We start from the raw sequence: 22,322 nt of genomic DNA, 5'->3' as shown, positions 1-22,322 counted from the left end.
GGCTGGTACGCATCAGCAGAAGAACATTCCCTTTGAAGTTCACCATCTTCATTTTTCAAGCGCAGAATCAAAGACGTGTGGGGTTTGCTGTCTGGGGCGATTGAGAGGGAGGCAGGAGGCAAGCCATGCAGGAGAACAGGAGGGGGAAAAACATCATCATCATGCAAACAGAGGAGATGGAGGTAGAGAGAGAGACAGAAAAGACAGAATGGAGGAGCTTGTGGAGTGAGAATGAACGTAGATGTGCTTGGAATCAAAAGAAGGGTGTTGATATAGATGATCTGCCATGGAGAAAGAGAGAAACAGAGGAAAGATGGAAGAGATGAGAAGAGAAGCCCAGAACGATTTACAGTTCACGTTCTCCTCCCTACAGTGAAGAATTAAGTCCCTCTGCGCTTCCTAGCATTCTGACTCACAAAGTGCACACAGTTGCCCCTTCTCTAGCGTTCTTTCTATCTGTAGAGAGCCTATTATTACTAAAGGTGCTTTCACACTAGAGCTTTTGGTGCAGACTTGAGTCTGTTTGTCATACCTTTGGTTGGTTTTCAGAACTCGGATGCACACCTTTTGGCATTTTGTATGACCGGTGGCAGCCTACTTGCACTTGATATTAACATTTGCTCTGTTCCAAAACCTAGCGAACTGGGAGCTTGGAATCAAGTTTTTCACACAAAAAATGAACATTCTGTTATCATTTACTCACCCTCATCTCGTTGCAAACCTGTATTTCTTTCTTTCTTCTGTGGAACATAAAAGATTATTTTTGGATAGAATGTATTCTAAGCATTCAAATGAATAGCACACACAAATATTGAGTAACATTATCCATTAAAAAATTATATTGTGGTTTCTGCAAAAATATTAAGCAGTTTTAAACACTGATAATAATGTTGAAAACATTATTAAATATAAATATTATGTTTTCAACATTGATAATAATTAAAATCAGCATATTAAAATGACTTTAACATTTAAAATTACTTTATTACTGTATTTTTTATCAAATTAATGCAGCCTTGGTGAGCATAAGAGATACCAAACAATGTTGGAACCCATTGATTTTCTTTGTACGGAAAAAAACACACCGAGACATTTCTCAAAATATCTTCTATTATGTTCCAGAACTGTGACATTTTAATATTATTGAGATACTATTATAGTTTTTATAAGTATTTTGAGTTTTTATTGTTATATATAAAACATTTTTTTTCATTTTAGTTAAAGTTTTAGTAATTTTGTTTCTTATTAACATGTCTATATAGTTTTTAATCATTTTTATTTAGTTTAAGTTTTTGTAATTTTAGTACCTAAAGTTAAACTAGATGAGAACTTAACTAAAATGAGAAATATTGCAACTAGTTATATATATATAATATAATATACTGTAATATAATATAATATTCATATGTAATACTTCAAATAACTTTCAGTTCAAGTTTATTTTATTTAATATTTAAGTAACAAACCTTTTTATGTTTAAGTTTTAGATTTATTTAACTATAATAACCTGGCACAGAAGGAAGAGAAACTGATACAGGTTTGAAACAACAGGAGGGTGAGTAAATGATGAACGAATTTTCATTTTTGGCCAAACTATTCCTTTAAATAAATTCATTGGATACACATTTTAACATGTAAATACCTGGTATACAGTTAATTGCAAACATCGTAATTGATCATTTGTGATTGAATCACCCAAAGATGGATATTAACACCAGGTATACCATCTACTCTAGTCTACAGCCCTGAAGAATATTCCACCTCCTTCTAGAACATTCATCCAGCAGGACCTGGTTATGGCTTATTGCATGTTAAAGGTGTTAGAAGCGGTTAGCTGGATGTCACAAAGTGCTATTCACAGACAGCTCCTCTTGTCAGTGGTGTTGTGTAAAAACCTTACCCTTTGCGTCAGAGCGTTTCTGTGCTGCAAGGAGCCTGTCACATCTCCAAGAGCCCCGACTCCTCGAATACTCTAACACACTGTGGCAAAATGCCGTTGCTATAGCAATTAGGTCGCCACATGGCATCAAGTGGTGAGGTAATCCAGTAGGGTTACAGGAGGGGAGTTCTGTCAACAAAGAGAAAAAGAAAGCAAGATAGACAGAGGGATACAGTACTTCCATTGAGCCACACTCATTTAGACACTAAGCACAAACACACACTAGATGTTCGCCCTCGTATTCCAAAAACGCATGATCTTCATTGCTTTCTACTACCTACAAAGGCAACTGCCATCCTAAGCAACATCCAAACTAAAATAGAACTTCATACGTGATACTGTACATCTGGAGCAACTGTACTTAAACTTAGTCAAACTTGGTTTTAGCTTAGACTGGCTTGTAATGCTTTTTGTAATGAAAGACTGGCGAATGTAATGTGTCATACTGAAGAGGTTGAGAAACTAACAGTGCTGCATAGCACCTGCTTACAGTTACAGTTTCTGCTGGATAAGTTAAACACAGCTATTGCTAAAACTTAACTGTAAGCCATTTTCTATTGCAGTAGTAGGACTTTGTACATTTAAAATGACAAATATATGAATATTTATAAATATATGTCATTTTAAATGCACTAAGCAATACCACTGCAATGCAAAAAATTGATATTTATGACTACCTCAGTGCCCGCTTGCTAAGCTAATTTAGGTGATAGGCTACTAAGCATTAAAAAATGCTTTTCTGTATTCTGTAAAAAAAAATCTTTTTTTATATTTCTCCATAAAGGATGTATGCGATTATAATTTGGCTAAACTACACCACTTTTTAAATTTAATACAAAGTCTGTATTTATTTGAACAAAAATACAGTAAAAACATTAATATTGTAAAACATTTTTACAATTTAAAATAACTCTTTTTGGTGTAATATATGAATGTATTGTATATATTAATATATTTTAAATGTAATTTATTCCTGTGATGTCAAAGCTGAATTTTTAGCATCATTACTCCAGTTTCCAGTGTCACATGATCCTTCAGAAATCATTCTAATATGCTGATTTGAAAATACCTTATTATTAGCAAATTTAAAACAGTTGTTAAAACAATAATACATTTTTTTCCAGGATTCTTTGATGAATAGAAAGTTCAAAAGAACAGCATTTATTTGAAACATAAATCTTTGTAACATTATAACCGTCTTTGTCACTTTTTAATTAATGTATCCTTACTGAATCCTTATAAATCCCCCCCCCCAAAAAAAATGAACATGTATCTAGAGGGCAAGATAATTCTGCCACTAACCTTTTGAAACAATTGCCTTCGTGTCGGAAACACCTGTGATGCTTCAAAATGATGTTTAGGTAGGCAAGTCACTAAAATTTGGAAAAGAGCTATCAACACACACACACACACACACACACACACACAATGGGATATTTGTGTTTTTCCTTTTCTCAGACACTTTCAACCCACACACCATGAAACAAAAACAATTGCTCGTCCGCCCAGCATCGCCCCACACACACACACACACACACACATTGAAAGCTGGGATTTAACCATCACCTCCATCTGCATCTAATAGATCACTTACGACTAATTAGCTGCCTCTCAAATTCACAGATCTGGAGTAAATATTTATCATGCCTCACAACAATAGATTATTATTTTAGCGATGGTGTAATTTCATAGCAGCAAAAGCATTTGACACTGAGCAGCTACAGAAGAGTTTTCACCTTGCACATTCTTAACACACACAGAGCAACATCATAATACACTATGAAACAAAGCAATCGCTCATCCACCCACCATTAACCCACCACACACATGCAGTACACATACACACACTGAACTGGCACCACAGAAAGAAGAGCTTGTGTATCTGTTGCTCTCTGGAAGATTTATTGCATGTAAACAGCGATGTGGGAAAGTCAGGCATGGATAGCATCTATACCTCACTATCTCACAACAGTGTCCAAACTGCTGTGCATTTATATAGCTAGACAGAGTCATAAACACATCCATAACCAGAGGTGGTAAACCATAGGCAAGTCTCGAGTCTGCAGTATAGAAAAATGGCAAGTCAGTGGCTCACTTCGTGTAAGCTCTCCTGCTAAGAATCAAGTAATGTCACAGTACAAAAAGTGCCTTATATTACTTATTTATTTCCCTCCAGGAAATGAACTTTCTGATTCATGAATTATAAATATCTGAAAAGAAACATAATGTTGTTTTGTCTACATTAATGTTTAAAAACTGTTTCTGTCAGCTGTAGCTAAATTGTGTGTGTAGCTAAATTACAAGTAAAACACAAAATATAGTAAATAGGTCACAAAAGCATTCGTTGTTAACCCTGATAATTTAGGAATTGCTCATTTTTGCGTAGTACTTAATGATACAAAGAAATTAAAAATTATAAAATTATTCCAAAGTGACAGTAAAGATAATACATTAAACAAATGCATGGTTTCCACACAAAAAAAAAAAATTAAGCATCACATCTGTTTTCAACATTTATAATAAGACATTTTTCTTGAGCACAAACTCAGCAGCTTGAATATATAGAGGTGAATTCATGTAAAGTGGGACACTTTTTGCCATTGAGATGTCCTAATTTGCCTAAAATATCTGTTTTCAACACTGATAATATGTTTCTGGAGCAAGTCAGCATATTAGAATGATTTATGAAGGATCATGTGACACTGAAGACCAGAATAAATGGATGCTGAAAATTCAGCTTTGCATCACAGAAATTAAAAATTACATTTTAAAATATATTCGATTTATTTTATTTTTTTCATAAAATTTAACCGTAAAAATGCAGTCTTAGTGGGCATAATATAGGCTTCTTTCAAAACGAATAAAAAAAATCTTAATGACTGCAAAAGTTTGAACGGTAGTGTAAATATATATTTACTTATACTACTTATTTACATTACTATTTTACTTATATTATATTTACTCACCCACATGCTGTTTCAAACTGGTTTTCTTCTGTAGAACATAAACATTTTGAAAAATGTTTCAGCTGTTTTTTTCTATAGAGTGAAAGTCAAAGGTGTTCAAAAACTCAACATTAAAGTTAGCGTAAAAGTAATCCATTCAACTCCATTGTATGATGAACAGAGCAATATTTAGGTAGTTATTCAATCTCAAATCAAATTATTGATCAACTCCTGTATACACGCATGAACCAATGAGGTGTGATGTTACTGGAGGGTAGCCATATCCTAGATGATTTAAACACTGTAATCATGAGTTGAATTTTTTTTTTTTTTCTAAAAAGTATTAAAAATTATTTAGTCTTAGTCTTAAATTTCACTCTGGGTGACAAAAACGATGTAAATGGTATTCTTTTGCATGAATGAGCAAATGTAGACTGAGAGGTTTTAGTTGTTCTGTGAATGTCATTTTGCAAAATAATTCATTGTTATAACATTGTATCATCTACCTCAAGTCCAAGTAGAGTCCAGAGTCATTTCATTTAGTCAAGCAAGTCACAAATCCTTAAATGTGCAACTCCAGTCAAATCATGTAACTAGTCCTCCACCTCTGCTATCTCCTCAGACACACCTCTTTATAATTTCTTTCTGCTCTCCCTTTCTCTGTGAAGAAGCTCATCAAAACACTACTGTCAAACTCAGCTCAGAGTGTCTGTGGATGGCTGTGTGTGGGTCCTTGACGGGGATGCTGTATCTGAATGGCGACTGTCAGTTGCATAGGTGTGCACAGTAGAGATATGTTGTTTTTAAACCCTGAATTTTGGAAACGTCTCGGATGCCAGATTGACATGTTGTGGTACCTCAGAGTCAAGCGGATCATGCTCAGCAGTGATGTCACATCGCCACCTCTATGTGTCTCTGTCAAAACAGAAAATAATGTTACCATGGAGCTTAAAGAGTAACTGACAAGCGTATATTACCTGAGAGAGAGACAGAAAAAGAGACTGCACAAGTTGCTACAATAAAAAAATTAAATGAAATAAACTAGAGCTAGCACTTTTCTGTTGAAAACAATTATCATGATGTTCAAAAGTGCACGACCTGTCAGATTTCAATTCTAATTTATAACAATTATATATTATAAAATATATATTCACTATATTATGAATACACATATTTTCAATAAACACAAGTTACTTAGTTTGTCTATTTATGCTCCATCGCCCAACAGACAGTAGTGGCCTTACTGAATGAATTAGTGTTTTTGAACAAATCATTTGAGTGCATGATTCAGTAACTGCTGATAAACACGTGTCACCATGAATCGGTTGTGTGAATGATTCAACATTTTGGAACGAATCAGTTGAATTAATGAATCAGTGACTCACTCATAAGGTCACTTGTCACCACCGACAGGCGTAACGATGTAACCTGCAGAAACAGTCACTGCATGTATAATTCATCTGAACGAGCGAACTCAACTCAAGTGGAGCGATGTAAAGAGCGAAACAACAAATTAAAGGACCATTAAGGTAGTAAAGGTGTTTTTCTCTTTCAAAAAATAAGTGCCTAACACCCCTGACCACGTTTCTACACTTGATAGAATGATGTTCTTTATGCCGTAATGATGATCGTTATGCCGTATGTGTCAAAATCTGTAAACAACTTTGTGAATCCCCTACAATGAGAGAGAGGTTAATTATAAATTCATGTTCATCCTCAGTCGGTCTGTAAGTGTTTATGTCCCTCCGCTCCACAAGCAGTCTGAGTGATTCGTGCCGAGCAGTAATAGACAGAATTGCTCCTCTCACACAGGTTAAACTGCTCTTACCGGATCTGTTCAGATCAATAAAGCTATTTTAAGGCACCGTCAGACTACAAGCCTGATTTGTTGATTTACTGTATCTGTGTCTATAGCATCCCATGACAAAACATGCAAACATCTGTCAGGGATGCACAGAGAGATATTCTGATTGACACTGCTAACCCGTTATTTTATGTTGCCCCAGACAAACAATATAATGGCTGTTAAATACATACCCTACAGTTTTTTTTGTCTATGATATATCTTCAAAAGATCATACATAACCTACAATAAAAGTGAACAAAAATGTATAAAAACAATTTTCTTTTGTAGCCTGCCATAAAATAAGAGACTTTGAGTTTGAACTGAGGACCAATTCAAATTATGACCAATTCAAGCTATTTTTCAATCATAATCCCATATCTTACCATACATGATCTAATATCTGTATTTCAATCATACTGATCTATCCATCAATCTATCACTGATAGATGTATTTCAACCTCTCCCATAATCACATATCTATCCATCCAGTGGATGGATGGCATGGCATTCCTCACTGGATATCTGAGATAGATAGATAGATAGATAGATAGATAGATAGATAAGATAAGATAGATAAGATAAGATAGATAAGATAAGATAAGATAAGATAGACAGACAGTCTCTACGAATCCTATATTGAAAGCATTTTTCCCACAAAAGGTATGGCCATATCCTTGGAGGCTCAGCGCAAGCTAATTAACTGCAATTAGTGTTTGTAACGGGTAATTATATTACAGTTAATTATCCTGTTACCAGATGCTGATTATTTAATACAGGGGTGTGCTCGGCATCTGCTGCCAATGAGGGATGATTACACATTATCGAGGGTCGCGTGCCATCAAATTCTGGAACGAACAGATGAGCTATGAAGAAATGAACTATGGGCCACAGAAGGTTAATTTGATCCAGCGCACGAAGAAGTTCTCGACTACGGCAAGATGTGTGTGGATTTCATTGCACCTCAGCTGCATGTGTGTGTGTGTGTGTGTGTGTGTGTGAGTGGGTGCGTGAGTGCATGGGTGTTGACATTGACGTTATCTTTGTGAATGATGGGGTTCATAACTTCTAACCTGTTTTCCTTATCTGATGAATCATCATCCAGCAGCGAGCTTTCAGAGATCCTCTGAGCAATTACACTGTGCAGAGAAAATGCATTGCACCAGGTTTGGCTGTAGCCTACTATTTGTGTCTACATTTCAAAAATAAGTAAATAAATAACATGCCACTTTATTATTTTTTATAAATACTGTATATAAATATATACACATGCATGACAGATCGATTCATCCATCCATCTAGCTAGTCAAATGTGTATACATGTTTATATTTATAAAAATTATAAAAAACAATATGGTGTTATTTACTATTTTTTGTAATTTTTAACTATGATAGATGATAGAACTATGATAATGATAGAACAAGCAAATGAACAATAGATAGATAGATAGATAGAGAGATAGAGATAGATAGTGAACAAAGGAATGACAGATAGATAGAATGATAGAACGAGCAAACGAACGGCAGACAGACAGACAGACAGACAGACAGATAGATAGATAGATAGATAGATAGATAGAACAAAGGAACGACAGATAGAATGATAGAACGAGCAAACGAACGACAGACAGACAGACAGACGGTAGATAGATAGATAGATAGATAGATAGATAGATAGATAGATAGATAGAGTGAACAAAGGAACGACAGATAGATAGAATGATAGAACGAGCAAACGAACGACCGACAGACAGACAGACAGACAGAGAGATAGATAGATAGATAGATAGATAGATAGATAGATAGATAGATAGATAGACAGATAGATAGATAGATAGATAGATAGATAGATAGAGTGAACAAAGGAACGACAGATAAATAGAATGATAGAATGAGCAAACGAACGACAGACAGACAGACCGACCGATCGATAGATAGATCCAGAGAAAGACAGACAGATCCAGAGAAAGACAGATAGATCGACAACTTCTGTCAACATCTCCACAACTTCAATTCTCACTCTTACTTTTGCCACTATAGAAAAATAATCACCTGAACAAACAGTAGTGACAGTTTCACCATCATCCCTCTAGGGGCATTTTCTTGTCGTCTTTTCTCCCGGTTCACAATATATCATCCTCCCTGAGGCCAACACGCGAGACAGAAGCATCAGCTCCTCTGTGCTCATTTGCCCATGTCTTATTTTGCAATGTGCTGACCAAGGACGCTTACTCCCAGAGCCCTGAGATACAGTACAGAGGTGTGTGGGAGGGGAGACAGACAACATATGAACGATAAAACCAATACCACATGAACCCTGACAGAAAGCAGCCCGATTACTCATCAAACCCTCGATACATTCTCCACTTGAAGTCGAATGGCATTGCAGTCATTTTGTTTAGAGATTTGATTATACTTTTCTTTGCCTACTATAATTGCTTCATGAGCCTGTAGCCGTTTATGTTACTGATAATAACCAAAGACGGTCATAAAGGGAACTATCTGTTCGTAAGTTAATAATGTGTTTCGTTCCACTTGATATGTGTGAATTAACTCTTTGGCATTCTCTCTCAAGCTCCGTTCTCCCCTGCCGGCTTGGAGAATCATGTAAAGTTTGACGCATATGGCGACGGAATGGGCCGCTACAACATCTTCAACTACCAGCGTGTGCCAGGCAGCGACAAGTTCACTTACATTCAGGTTGGAGAGTGGGCAGAGAGTCTTTCCCTAAATGAGGGCTTGATCGGCTGGCCGAGGGGAGCAGACGTACCCACGTCTCAGTGCAGTGACCCTTGCGCTCCTAACGAGATGAAGAAGATGCAAGCCGGCGAATACTGTTGCTGGATATGTACTCCCTGCGAGCCCTACGAATACCTGCCAGACGAGTTCACATGCATGCCCTGTGCGCCTGGCCAATGGCCCCGTCCCGACCTGACCGGATGCTACGACCTTCCTGAGGACTACATCATGTGGGAGGACGCTTGGGCCATTGGACCCATCTCGATTGCATGCGTTGGCTTCATATGTACCTTAATGGTCTTCATCGTTTTCATTCGGCACAATGACACGCCACTGGTCAAAGCATCCGGTCGTGAGCTATGCTACATCCTGTTGTTGGGCGTCTTCATGTCCTACATCATGACTTTCATATTCATTGCAAAACCTTCGCCTATCGTGTGCACGCTGCGGCGGTTAGGCCTCGGCACCTCGTTCGCAGTGTGTTACTCCGCCTTGCTCACGAAGACCAATCGCATTGCTCGCATCTTCAGTGGCGTGAAAGAGGGTGGGGCTCAGCGGCCACGCTTCATCAGTCCCAGCTCACAGGTATTCATCTGTCTGTCGTTGATCTCCGTGCAGCTCTTGTTGGTGTCCGTCTGGCTACTCGTGGAAGTGCCCGGCACACGGCGATTCACTACGCCGGAGAAACGTCAGACTGTCATTTTGAAGTGTAACGTACGGGACTCTAGCATGCTGCTGTCGCTAAGCTACAATGTGGTTCTGGTGGTCCTCTGCACAGTCTACGCCTTCAAGACTCGCAAGTGTCCGGAGAACTTCAATGAGGCCAAGTTCATCGGCTTCACCATGTACACCACCTGTATCATCTGGCTGGCCTTCCTGCCCATCTTCTACGTCACCTCCAGTGACTACAGGGTAATTCTGACACTGTAAAATTATTTCTGTAAAATGAAAGTGAAATGAAATTCATATAACTGCAATAAGTGTAACTTTTAAGGGGATAAATCACCCACAAATTTAATTCTGTCACTATTTACTCACGCTCATGTCATTCCAAACTTGTATGACTTTCTTTCTTCTGTGGAACACAAAAGAAGTTTCAGTGTTTTTTCTCCATACAATGAAAGTCACTGGGCTCCAATGTTGTTTAGGTGCCAATGTCAAAGTATCTTCTTTTGTCCTGCAATGAAATGATGACAGAATTTTCATTTTTGGGTGAACGTTCCCTTTAAGTAGAAAAGGAAGGTTTGTCAGGGCAAATCTTGAATGATGGCCTCGTCTGAAAGTTTAAAGAAGTTTCTTAGGCCTTATAGACAGACAGATATATACGATTTGAAATTTGACTGTTTAAATTATTTAATCTAAATATTGTTTGTTATATTTATTGTTTTAAAAGAGTGTAAATGTAAAATCCTAAAAAAAAAATAGAATGACAGCCAAATCAAATAACAGAATCCTAGTCAAAGAAACACATCTGAACAGTAACTTAGAGAACAAATTAATATTCAAAATTATTATATTAATAAAAATACCAGCAGCAACATGCCACTGTGGACCTTCTGCCCCAATGAGGTTAGGGGACATCTTACTTAACTTTTTACTTACAAAAAAATAACAATATTTGTTACTGTACAAATCAAAATAAATTTTCCTTCATTTGGGGTGTGGCCAAATCGATTACATTTCCAGCTCATGAATTTAAAGGGAACCAATTCTTAACATAACTGAATTACACTCAGTCCTGTCTGACATAAGCAGAAATACTGCTCAAATCAAATGAAAGTACCTGAAGCTAACTGAACACAGCTAGATTTAATCTGCTTTAGTGAGAATGAATCAAACTGTTCTGAGCTGAAAAGCGGAACCAGAAAAAAAAGCCATTAACATGCAAAACAGACGACGCTGTCTTGTATCCACGCTTGTGGGACCGCAAGACGCCTGCTGTTCGGATAGCTGTTACGTGTATTAGGAATCACACCAAGTAAGCAGAACTGTCGGATAGAAATCTGTTGACAAATTTAAATCTTCAGCAAACATGTAGCCTCAACAGACAACTTCTCAATAGCTCGTTGATGCAACAAATATATCACAGAGCGATTCAGTCTCTATAACCGAGCTTGTCATTCACCACACCGAGTGAATCCAGCTTGAAGTACCCAAACAGCATTGCCACTCAAGAGAGGGACTGGACCATGTAGACAGCCTGATGACGCAAAGAGGAATTCTTGCAGTGAGCAGGACGAAAACGGGTCTTACTAGACCGCAGTCAATGAAGTGCGAAGAGAGGCTCTCAAAGACCATTCACACAGAATGCTGATGCCTGTAGAAGTGCAGGATAGTTGAAAGATACAGAAACCAGAGTGCAAATGCATGCAGAGCTAGGAACCAACCAAGTAAAACACAACAGAATAAGGACAGCTTTGTAAGATGGCTCACGCTGATTACATTGCAGAATATATGAGCAAGACTAACAGAACAGCTTATCGGTTTGCGTATTTTTAGCAGGACATGAATGTATGTGCATGGGGAACTTATTTAAACCCACTGAGAAGTCATAATGATATAAAGGTCTAACTGAAAAAGATCATACTGTTCATTTAGCTCTCTGTGAAATCGTTCCTTAAGTGGAACAGCGTTGGATTGTTAGTGAAGGTCTAGATTCCCCTAGGCTGAGAAATTCCTGTTCAGTTTAGTGTTATATCCGTCCTCCTATCTGTTCACTCACAGTGGTGCGCCTTGACGGGGGACCGCGGGGAACAACACGAAGATCTAAAACTGGAGGGAGGAAAATTATGTTGCTAATGGGAGACGTTCAACTACTTCTAATCAAATGCTATTTACGCAGCACTTTGCTAAATGTCACTGTTATTATATCCCCGTGCTCTACCTTTTTATTAACCGAGGGGTTCTTGATAGTTACAACTAATAGCTTCTGATTATGGGAATAAATGAGAGACACCTTAGAGACAATGAGGGTGAGAAATGAATTGTGGTTTTCCTCTCTCTCAGGTCCAAACAACAACCATGTGTATATCTGTCAGTCTGAGCGGATTTGTGGTGCTGGGCTGCATGTTTGCCCCCAAAGTCCACATCATCATGTTCCAGCCTCAGAAGAACGTCACCAGTCACCGGTTAAACATGAACCGGCTCAGTGTGAGTGGGCCGGCCACTAGCTACGCATCCCACGGTGAGATCTGCACACAAACAAACAGATCAATTAGAACATTTGAACTTTAAGTATGTCACATTTGTGCCACAGACATGAATAATACAAGCAAATTGTGTGACTTACTGAGGAGAGATTTCTGTTCATTTATACATCTATTTCTGTATTTTCTTCTTCCTTAAGTTGCTTTTTGTTAATAATAAAATCATTTAAACAAACTAAATTAATATATTCAAAAATACAAAACTTTAGATAAAAATTTTTATAAATCATGTCACTATTCAGAGTGGAAAAAAGGGAAATATATTATTTTTGTAAGCAATCAGACTACAGACTTGGCAGATTATCTGGCAACTACCAAGGACACCCAATGTGTTTAAACCAGGGTCAAGAGCAGGGCCTGGGGCAAAAACAGTATAAAAAAGCCTGGATACTGAAATTGTTGTTGTAATAAATAAATAATAAATAAATAAATGTATACCTACTTATTACTTTTCTAAACAATTAGACTTAAAATTTAAACTTAGCAGACTGTCTGGCAACTACGCAGGACAACCAAGAGAAAGTATAAAATAAAGATTTCAAAAAATTGCCTGGATTTTGAAAATGCAATCAATCAATCAAAGTCTAGGGAACAAATATTGCCCGTTTATAAAATAATTAATTTCTGACGCAGGCTTAAACATAGAACACCTTAACAATGACTTAGCAACCATTCAAAACACCCTAGCAACCACCTAGGAATGCCATAGCAATCTCTCAGAACAGTTTAGCTACCACATTATTGTTATTGTTGATTTTATTGCCATGGATATGGCATGATGGGTCTAATTTTATCATATAATATACACGTACACAATCATGCAAAATTGCATTGATGGCCCAAAAAAAAACACAGAACAGCACAAAATAAGAAAATGCTGCAAAGTGATTCATTTGTGACACGCAAGGCCAACTGTTTGTCAATGTTGAACTTTCCGCAGTGCTTACACAGACAGTTTGTAGTGATAACAGCACTTTGATATGCCAATTTACACTGAGGATTTTAATGTCAGCATTGTCACACAGAGCAGTTGTGTAAGAGCCCAGAGGAAAGGTGCGGCTGAGTGGCCGTTTGTGTAATGCCTGATGCTGGGTAATAAGCCCATGTGTGCGCAGACAACAGCTTCTGCTCTAATGCATTATTTACAAGCACAAAAACAGATCAGGTAAACAGTTTCATCTTTATTCACATTTCATCCGTCTAATAAATAACATGACAGACACTGCAAGGAAGAGAAGACACTGCAGAGCAGAGATCACATAGAGTTACTCGCTAGGAGGGAAAAGAGGGGGAGGGAGCTGATGAGAGGAGAACGAGGAGAATCAAATCAGGGGAAAAGCATGTCGGTGAACTTTGTGAAAAGTTTGTGGTGCCTTTTATGTGAAGTTGGCCATCTGTAAACCTGGCTGTGTTCGGTGTACCATTTTAACATACATCACTATTGCTGCAATATACAGTATATGCTGTATACACAGTATGAACATTTTTATTATGCATGAAATAATGATAACTGATACCTACTATATGTCAATATACTTTGGTCACACTTTATTTTAAGGTCCAATTCTCACTATTAACTAACTATTAACTAAGACTTTTGCCTCATTTTGCCATTGTCCATTCCTTCTTTGCAATCGTTTAATTCACATTCTGCCTTCTTTCTTTCTTGCTTTCGCTCATCAAGTAAAATACAAAATAATTCTTTAAAAAAATAGAAAATAAAAAATTTATTTAATTAGTAAAAAATATATATATATTTATTTTACTGGAAAATCTAAAATAATATGCATTACCGCATGGTTTTGTAATATATAAAATTTTGTTGGGATAAATTTCCTGCAAAAATAACTTAAGTTACTAAGATATAAAATTACTTCTTAAGTCCCACCCCTTTTACATTCCTGTGTCCATACCTTCTCTGCATTCATCTAATTCTCCTTTTTCTCTCTTTCTTAAGCATCTGTGAGTGCCCACTACGTCCCGACGGTGTGCAACGGCAGAGAGATTGTCGACTCCACCACTTCCTCTCTGTGACCCCGCCCCTTTCTCCAGACTCCTGCTCCTTAGCGACTGTTAGCCAATCAGCACACATTGTGCTATGCCCAAGAACTAGGTCTGCCTACAGTGCGTAGAAATTGTGTATAATTATTATGATTATTAAATTATTTTTAGGGCTTGTTGTAAATATAGACAGTCTGACACTGTTGTAGAGAAACAAAAGAACAAAAAAATCCTTTATAGAGATTTTGGAAACTTTTGTTTTGATAGCTTTATTATGTATGTCGTAAACGGCCATGATGTGATGATGTAAAACACAGTTTTTGATTGGGCCACAGTAGAGACTGACAGAAACGGCTCCGCCTGCAATACTGGACACTGGAATTTGTGGTCGTTTTCTTTTGTAGGCCTCATTGTAATAACCTAACTGTATGTATTTCTATGTTGTACATTTTGTACAGAATCTTAACCGATGGTTTTATCAGCACAAGTCGACAGTATTAGAGTCTACGCTGGTCATGAGGTCCAGAGCAGAAACCATCGAGTGAGCGCTCGCGCCTCAAAATTCACGTCGTCTCATCACAGGCAGTGGCTTGACGCCAGAGGTTACAACACCATTTTAGTACACTGCCATGACATCTGAAAGCATATTACATTAACTGCATCTCATAAGCGTTGTATTCAGATTGGCTGTGATGCATGTTTATGTTGCAGCACAGATATGCAGTGCTACGAGACGTTATATGTTTACATTGCCTGTGACGAGAAGCCTTTAGGGACAGAAATTCTGGAAGATGAGCATGTGAGGCACTTTATAAAGTTGACTTACCTCTTTTTCACCGTCATGGTGCCGTTGCTGGTGCCGTCCCACACTTGTCGACTGGATAAAAGGTGATTTGCCAGAAAAAACAGGTCCACACCTGCCCCTTAAACCTGCGTGAGACAAAGCAAGAAACAGTATTGACAGAGGTCAAATAATAGGATAATATCCTCACCAAATATACTTTTTAAAACATTAATCAGAATTAGAGGTCTATCCCAACTCTGGCACCGACACCATTTCAGTGGAAAACTGGTGATAATCGGTTAGGTTTCTGATGTGTGAAATGCTTTGTGATGCAGTGAATGTAAAATGTATCCTGTTGTTCGATATCGGCTTGTTGTGCCTTATCATTTGTTCTATAGTTTTAATACGAGAGGTTCCTCAGAGCCTTTGGGCGGGAGGGGGCCAGGCCATTTTTTTACAGACGTCTTTTTTTACATTTCAAAAGTTTTATACATTTCTATGTTTTTCTGTTGGTTCGTTTGGAAGAGAGTGGGACACTCTGGTTCTTCGACAAGCTGAAGATTGAGGATAGCTAAAATGTTAAAAGTTTGATTGTTTGCTTGTTTTTAGCTTGCGGCCAACGCACGGCCCCGAGGGATTCTGTAAAATATCACATTACCTAATGCAAGTGTCAAAACTGTATCAGTCATTGTAGGATCATCCATTCTTAGCTCGTCATGAAGAGACATAGTAAACAAACATGTAACAGTAACCTAGAAATGCTAAAGCTCTCAACATTCATAATTCATCAGCATGGCAGCAAAGGAAATCATTTGTGTGTCAGTTAACAGTACCAGGAGGTGAACATGCACAGCAGGAATGAGAAAATCAGATGACAGAAAAACATAACCAATCAATGACAGATTTAGTCTTCCAATGGAGACGGACTTGCTCACAGAAACACAAGATGTAGTGCAATGTATAGTGCAACTATTACACACACACATACAATCAATATGTAGCCGAGCCCATATATACCATATGCTTCCTCAGTTTTTCCCTTTTCCCCCTCTAATTAGTCATTACTACTGGTGAAGAATAGGGTTACGAATTTCAACAAATCCATAACTCTAAGTAAATATCGTTAGGTAACTCAAATCTACAATTTGTGCCTTTCAAATGATTAAAAATTCTAACATTTCATTGGACTAACATTGATTCAAGCCATACCTACGGATCAGAAGAGACATTGACTTGCCAGATGATCCTAGAAACCACATAATGCCCTGGAAACCACTAAGAACATCCTAGAAACCAAGCAACTGCACAGTAACATGTTAAAAGCCACCAAGAACACTTTAGCAACTGTAAATCAATGCACTGGAAACATTTCAGAACACCCTAGCAACTGCATAACAACATGCTAAAACCATTTAGAACATGTTAAGAACTGCATAGCAATGCCCTGGAAACCACCCACAACACCTTAGCACCTGCATAGTAATATGGTAAAAACCACTATGAGCACTTTAGCAAATGCAAAAACCACCCATAATACCTTAGCACATGCATAGTAACATATTAAAATTACTCAAAACACCCTAGCAACTGCATAGCAGTGCCCTGGAATCCACTCACAACACCCTAGTAACTGCATAGGAACATTTTAAAATACACCTTAGAAACTGCACAGTAACATTCTAAAAACCACCCAGAACAAAACTGCATAGCAACACCCTGTAAACCAACCACACCCTAGCAACAGCAACATTCTAAAATATTTATTAACATTCTAAAACCACTCAGAACATCATAGCAGTTGCATAGCAACACCCTGGAAACCACCCACAACATCCTAGCAACAGCACTGTAACATTCTAAAAACCACCTAGAACATCTTTGCAGCTGCATAGCAACACCCTGGAAACCAGACACATCCTAGCAACAGCGCAGTAACATTCTAAAAACCACCCAGAACATCTTCACAGCTGCATAGCAACACCCTGGAAACCACCCACAACATCTTAGCAACAGCACAGTAACATTCTAAAAATCACCCAGGACGTCATCACAAGTGCATAGCAACACACTGGAAACCAGTACTGTGGCGGTCACTTTGACATTGGCAATATCAATAAATCTTTACATTATTTTGCTCTTTGTGTAAATTAACAATGAAAGAACTACAAAACAAAGGGCAACGTAAGGACAGCAGATACAGGCCACATTTGAAACAAAGAAAGTTAGTAAGTCAGTGAGTGTAGAGAGATAAACAGCGTGCGGTTATGTAAAGCAGTTCACTGCCCCATAAACTCCAGCACCACTCAGCAACTCAATGCTTTTGTGGTGAGGCTTGCAGTACAACACCCTCCCAAAATCTGCACACATCCTCTTTCTGCATGTTAAGTTGCTAGGGGTCCTCGTTCCAGCCTTAGCCTCTTTATGAATGTCTTTGAGAGAAGAAAAAGTAAAATGTGGCGGTTTCATCTGAGTGGCTTAGAAACGGTTTAGGAGGGAGCCAAGACTGCAGTCTGCGCAGAAACACAAATGGAGAGCGAGCCTCCCTCACCCACTGCAGCAATTCCATTTCAGAGTGGGGATCGAGGGTCTTACTGCAAAAGCAGTCGGCTATGTCTAAACTGTGTGGGAAAGTTTAAAGCAAACTTTCATAGATCTGTTCATGTTTGTCATAAATCTTCACACCATGGAAGAATATGGATATGAGCCCTGTTTGGAGTCCTCAATATGGTTAGGTTCATAAACGGTTTAGTTTTGAAAGAATGTGACAACCGTCCGTATCCTATAACCAAACTGACTACTTCACACTTACAGGTATCACATCTGAATTCAACATAGAGTTGATGTGTGAGCAGAACTATACAGACATTAAATAGCGGAGCATGTATTATGTAGGCAGAGAGCAAGATAGAAATCCTGTTAAAGGAACTGTTCACCCAAAAAATGAAAATTTGCTGAACATTTACTCCTCAGGCCATCCAAGATGTAGATGAATTTGTTTCTTCATAGGAACAGATTTGGGGAAATGTAGCATTACATCACTTGCTCACCAATGGATCCTCTGCAGTGAATGGGTGCCATCAGAATGAGAGTCCAAACAGCTGATAAAAACATCACAAGAATCCACAAGTAATCCACACAACAACCCCAGTCTATCAATTCATATCTTGTGAATCGAAAAGTTGCATGTTTGTAAGAAATAAATTGATCATTGAGGTGTTTTTATCTTCAGACTGCTACTTTTGGCCAAAATATCAGTCCATATTCCATAATAAAGGACAACAGGGGATGGACTTTCTTTTACTGGAGAAGGCATTATTATGATAGACATAATGATGGATTTGTTTCTTACAAACACACACAGCTTTTTGCTTCATAAGATGTTAATTGATGGACTGGAACCATGTGGATTACTTGAAGATTATTGTGATATGTTTATCAGCTGTTTGGACTCTTATTCTGACGGCACCCATTCACTGCAGAGGATCCATTCGTGGGCAAGTGATGTAATTCTAAATTTCTCAATATCTGTTCTGATGAAGAAACAAACTCATATACATCTTGGATGACCTGAGGGTGAGTAGATTTTCAGTACATTTTCATTTTTGGGTGAACACTTTCTAAGTGTCTGGGCAGACGAGGTAATTGGGGAAAAAATAGATTTTTGGCTCAATATCTACAGTAAAGGCAGCAGGAGTTGCCAAATATGGTTTAGATTAATCCGACTAAATCAAAATAATACAAAGTCTTGATGTTTACTGTGGTTATCCATCACTTATGGTTACAGGCACGACTCAAGACCAGACCTGAACAGAATCTGCAGACCTTTCCCAACATTTTCTGTGCTTTTCTGGAAAGAAAAATCTGCAAAAAAATCTGATAAACAGCGCTGAGATGATCAACTTAGCCAACACACTTAATAAATATAACTTAGGTAGGTTCCAATATTGTAAAAATCAATGAAACTGATTCTGTGCAGGCCTACAAAAAAAATGGATTGATTTTGTTTTCTGTTGTATGTACAGGACAATTTAGTGTCACATCTGTTAGTAAATACAGAACAGTTGTCCATCCCAAATACTGAATGTGTGACTGGACACTCTTTCTTAGTCTGTTTTTCTGAAACAGCATGTTCGTTGGATGTACCAAGAACAATATGGGGTGATTTCAAATTTGTATGCAAGGCTTAACCAGACTAAAAACCCTCCTTCAGATCTGTAAAAGAGTTACAAACGTGTGGGACGTGTACTTTGGGAAGGCACTGAGCTTTTCGGTTTGAACACAAAGCAATAGAACAGTGCCCATGGTGCAGTGTGCAATAAAAAGGACATTATGACATCATAATAAACAAACTACATGATGAATTGTATGTTTTATTCCTCATGTAGAGGTTGTGGGATAACTGAATCATTATCATACACAAACACAAAAACACCTACCTCCTCAAGACTTTCTGTCAATGTGACTGTGATGGATTCAGATGTCTCACAAAGACGAGTCAGGTTAGCTTTTCCTCACCAAAAAAAAAACCACTTCCCCGGGTGTTCTCTCTTCCACTGAATTATTCTGCTGACATCCAATCAGCTGGCTTCTGCCTTTCTAAAGAGGACGAAGCAGCAGAGATTATGAGCGGGGAAAATGGAATGCAATTTTTTGCCAGGGATTTTCTGGCCAGAATAATACATCGGAAGTGCTGAAGCCTTTGAAAACTTCCTTTTATCAGCCACACGAGTTCGACTGATGAGAGAGAGCACACAGGTGAGAGAAAGCGAGAGAGAACGGCATAAATGAGAGAGTTAAAGTGATGGCTGAGGGATAGAGATAGTCAAGTTTTTTTTGTGTGTGTGAATTGTGCACATCACACTTCCTTCGTCTTCCGTGGAATTCTAATGGCTGTGGCACTGAGTCGAGGCTTTTATGGGAGATATCAGAACCGCTGCACTTCTCCAGGTTAGACACGACCTCCTCCACCTACAACCACGAGATTTCTGAAGCCCCGAGAGACGAGAGTCAGAATAAAAGACAGTGAGATGTGACATTTAGAAAGAGTGAGAGAACTAATGAGGCCAGCTACGTAGAAAGCTTTTGCTACACCGCTGCAGCGTTACTTAAAGCGATACTTCACCCAAAAGTGACAATTCTGTGATCATCTACTCCGTTTCCACCCAAAGTTGCAATAATTTAGTTGCATAATTTAACTTGTGCGCAAAATTGGAATATCGCATAAACATTTGCGAATTAGCACCGTTTCCATCCAATGAGTCAAAGAGAGCAAAATCGTCAGTTCTGTGGAACACAAAGACTTTTTTAAGAATCTTCACTCAGCTTCTATTCATATTGAGCTTGGTGTGAGAAAAAGATTTAATATAAACATAAAATGTCAAGTGATGTCAAGCTGCGATGCATCTAACAACACCATATTTGTTTTGTTTTTTGAAAAATGATTCCATAAATAATGACTTGAATAACAACCTGGCATCTGACTGAAAATAAGTTTGAGTAGAAATACTAAAACTACAAATAAATTAAAGCTAAATAGAAATATTTAAAAACAACAATAATTTAAAAACATGACAAAATTGCTTAATTGCATGTAAAAAGACTATTTTTAAATATTTATATAACATTATATAACAGTATCTAAATAATACTAAAATAACACTTTCACTTAAAGGTTATGAAAAAAAAACTCACCAAAACCATCAGATGATGTCATCAAAAACCTTTTTACTGAAATAACACCATATTGGTTGGTTTATGAAGTTCTTCAGTTTTACACTTTTGAGAGTGCAAACAATCATTTATTATACACAATATCAAAAACAAATTAGGCTATATCAAGAACTGACATCAGTTGGACACAGTTACAGGTTCATTTCACTGTAAACACACACACACAAAATGAATTACTCATGAATAATATTGCCTACAGTATATCTAACACTTCAGAGCAGTAGTGGACCAAACAAAACAACTAAATCCCAGCAGGACAGTAAACTGTAGGTTTATACCTCAATCCAGAATCAATATGGTTCTCAGCAGATCATTTCCCCAGATTTCATGTCGATGGGTCTTAAAATTTCATGAATAAAACCCCAGCGGCAGTTCATTAAGTTCCTTAATTAGACTGCACATGTTTCATCACCTCAGTCTGCAGTCACTGTTCTGCAGGAATACTTTTCCCATGAAATCCCGTGTTTGTCTTGGTACTGTAAGCCAGAATGACACCGAGGTAAGTCGAAAAATCATAAAAATAGCTGTACAGCTAATAATAATCTCTTTATTCATAGACTTTATTCGTGTCATATTTCATTTTGAATGTCACCGTCATAGTCAAATAGGTTACTTAACAAAAAAAAAAAAAAAACAGTCTATTTTGGCTGCACTTGAACACAACACACTTTACATGACTTTCCAGTGCTGTTTAGCTGGGATTGGAAGTGTCTGTCAGTAAAGCTTAAAGTCTGAGTGTATTTGTGTGTTCACCCTGACCCTTGGCTACATTCGCTCTGACAAGCTAGGACTTGTGTAAAGTCACGGCTGTCGCTCCAAAAAGCTTCTGGAGAAACCCGGGCATTGGAGAGGAAGGGAATTTCCATGCATTTACAAAAGGAAAACACACACATACACAACTGCATAGTGACAAATCAAGACAGAAATATTCATATAAGCATATCCGTCCATGTTCCTGCAGGCTTTTTTAACCCATATTCCTTTCCATCGGGCACTTGTGCCCTTGTTTTCTTAAGGCCACTGCGTGTGATATCGAACAGAAAGGGACTTCCATTCTTCCCTTTCCTTTTCCGTATCCCTCTTCGCTCTTCTTCTATCCCCACACAGACTTCTCTGTATTGGAGAATTGCAGTTG

The 22,322-nt window shown here is 37.8% G+C and overlaps 2 protein-coding genes across 3 annotated transcripts in view; one reads left to right on the top strand and one right to left on the bottom strand.

The window, feature by feature from the left end:
• The window catches only part of LOC107671160 (metabotropic glutamate receptor 3-like), a 42,036-nt gene extending 27,038 nt beyond the window's left edge, over positions 1-14,998 (top strand). The window contains exons 4-6 of the mRNA XM_016464027.1: positions 9,303-10,378; positions 12,473-12,650; positions 14,630-14,998. Of these exons, the coding sequence (XP_016319513.1) occupies positions 9,303-10,378; positions 12,473-12,650; positions 14,630-14,706 (1,331 nt within the window). The 3' untranslated portion in view covers positions 14,707-14,998. The remainder of the gene's footprint in view (positions 1-9,302; positions 10,379-12,472; positions 12,651-14,629) is intronic.
• Positions 14,999-21,180: 6,182 nt separating this feature from the next.
• The window catches only part of LOC107671159 (UPF0577 protein KIAA1324-like), a 21,176-nt gene continuing 20,034 nt past the window's right edge, over positions 21,181-22,322 (bottom strand). Inside the window, exon 22 of one of the 2 annotated variants that reach the window (XM_016464025.1) lies at positions 21,181-21,663. In XM_016464025.1, coding sequence (XP_016319511.1) covers positions 21,601-21,663 — 63 coding nt within the window. In that variant the 3' untranslated portion in view covers positions 21,181-21,600. The other variant, XM_016464024.1, reaches the window with a different exon arrangement.

The sequence above is a fragment of the Sinocyclocheilus anshuiensis genome, unplaced genomic scaffold (genome assembly GCF_001515605.1).
Source record: "Sinocyclocheilus anshuiensis isolate Anshui unplaced genomic scaffold, SAMN03320099.WGS_v1.1 scaffold1141, whole genome shotgun sequence".
Classification (NCBI taxonomy): Eukaryota; Metazoa; Chordata; class Actinopteri; order Cypriniformes; family Cyprinidae; genus Sinocyclocheilus; species Sinocyclocheilus anshuiensis.
Note: the sequence above shows the minus strand (reverse complement) of the source record. Positions and strands in the feature narration are given on the sequence as shown.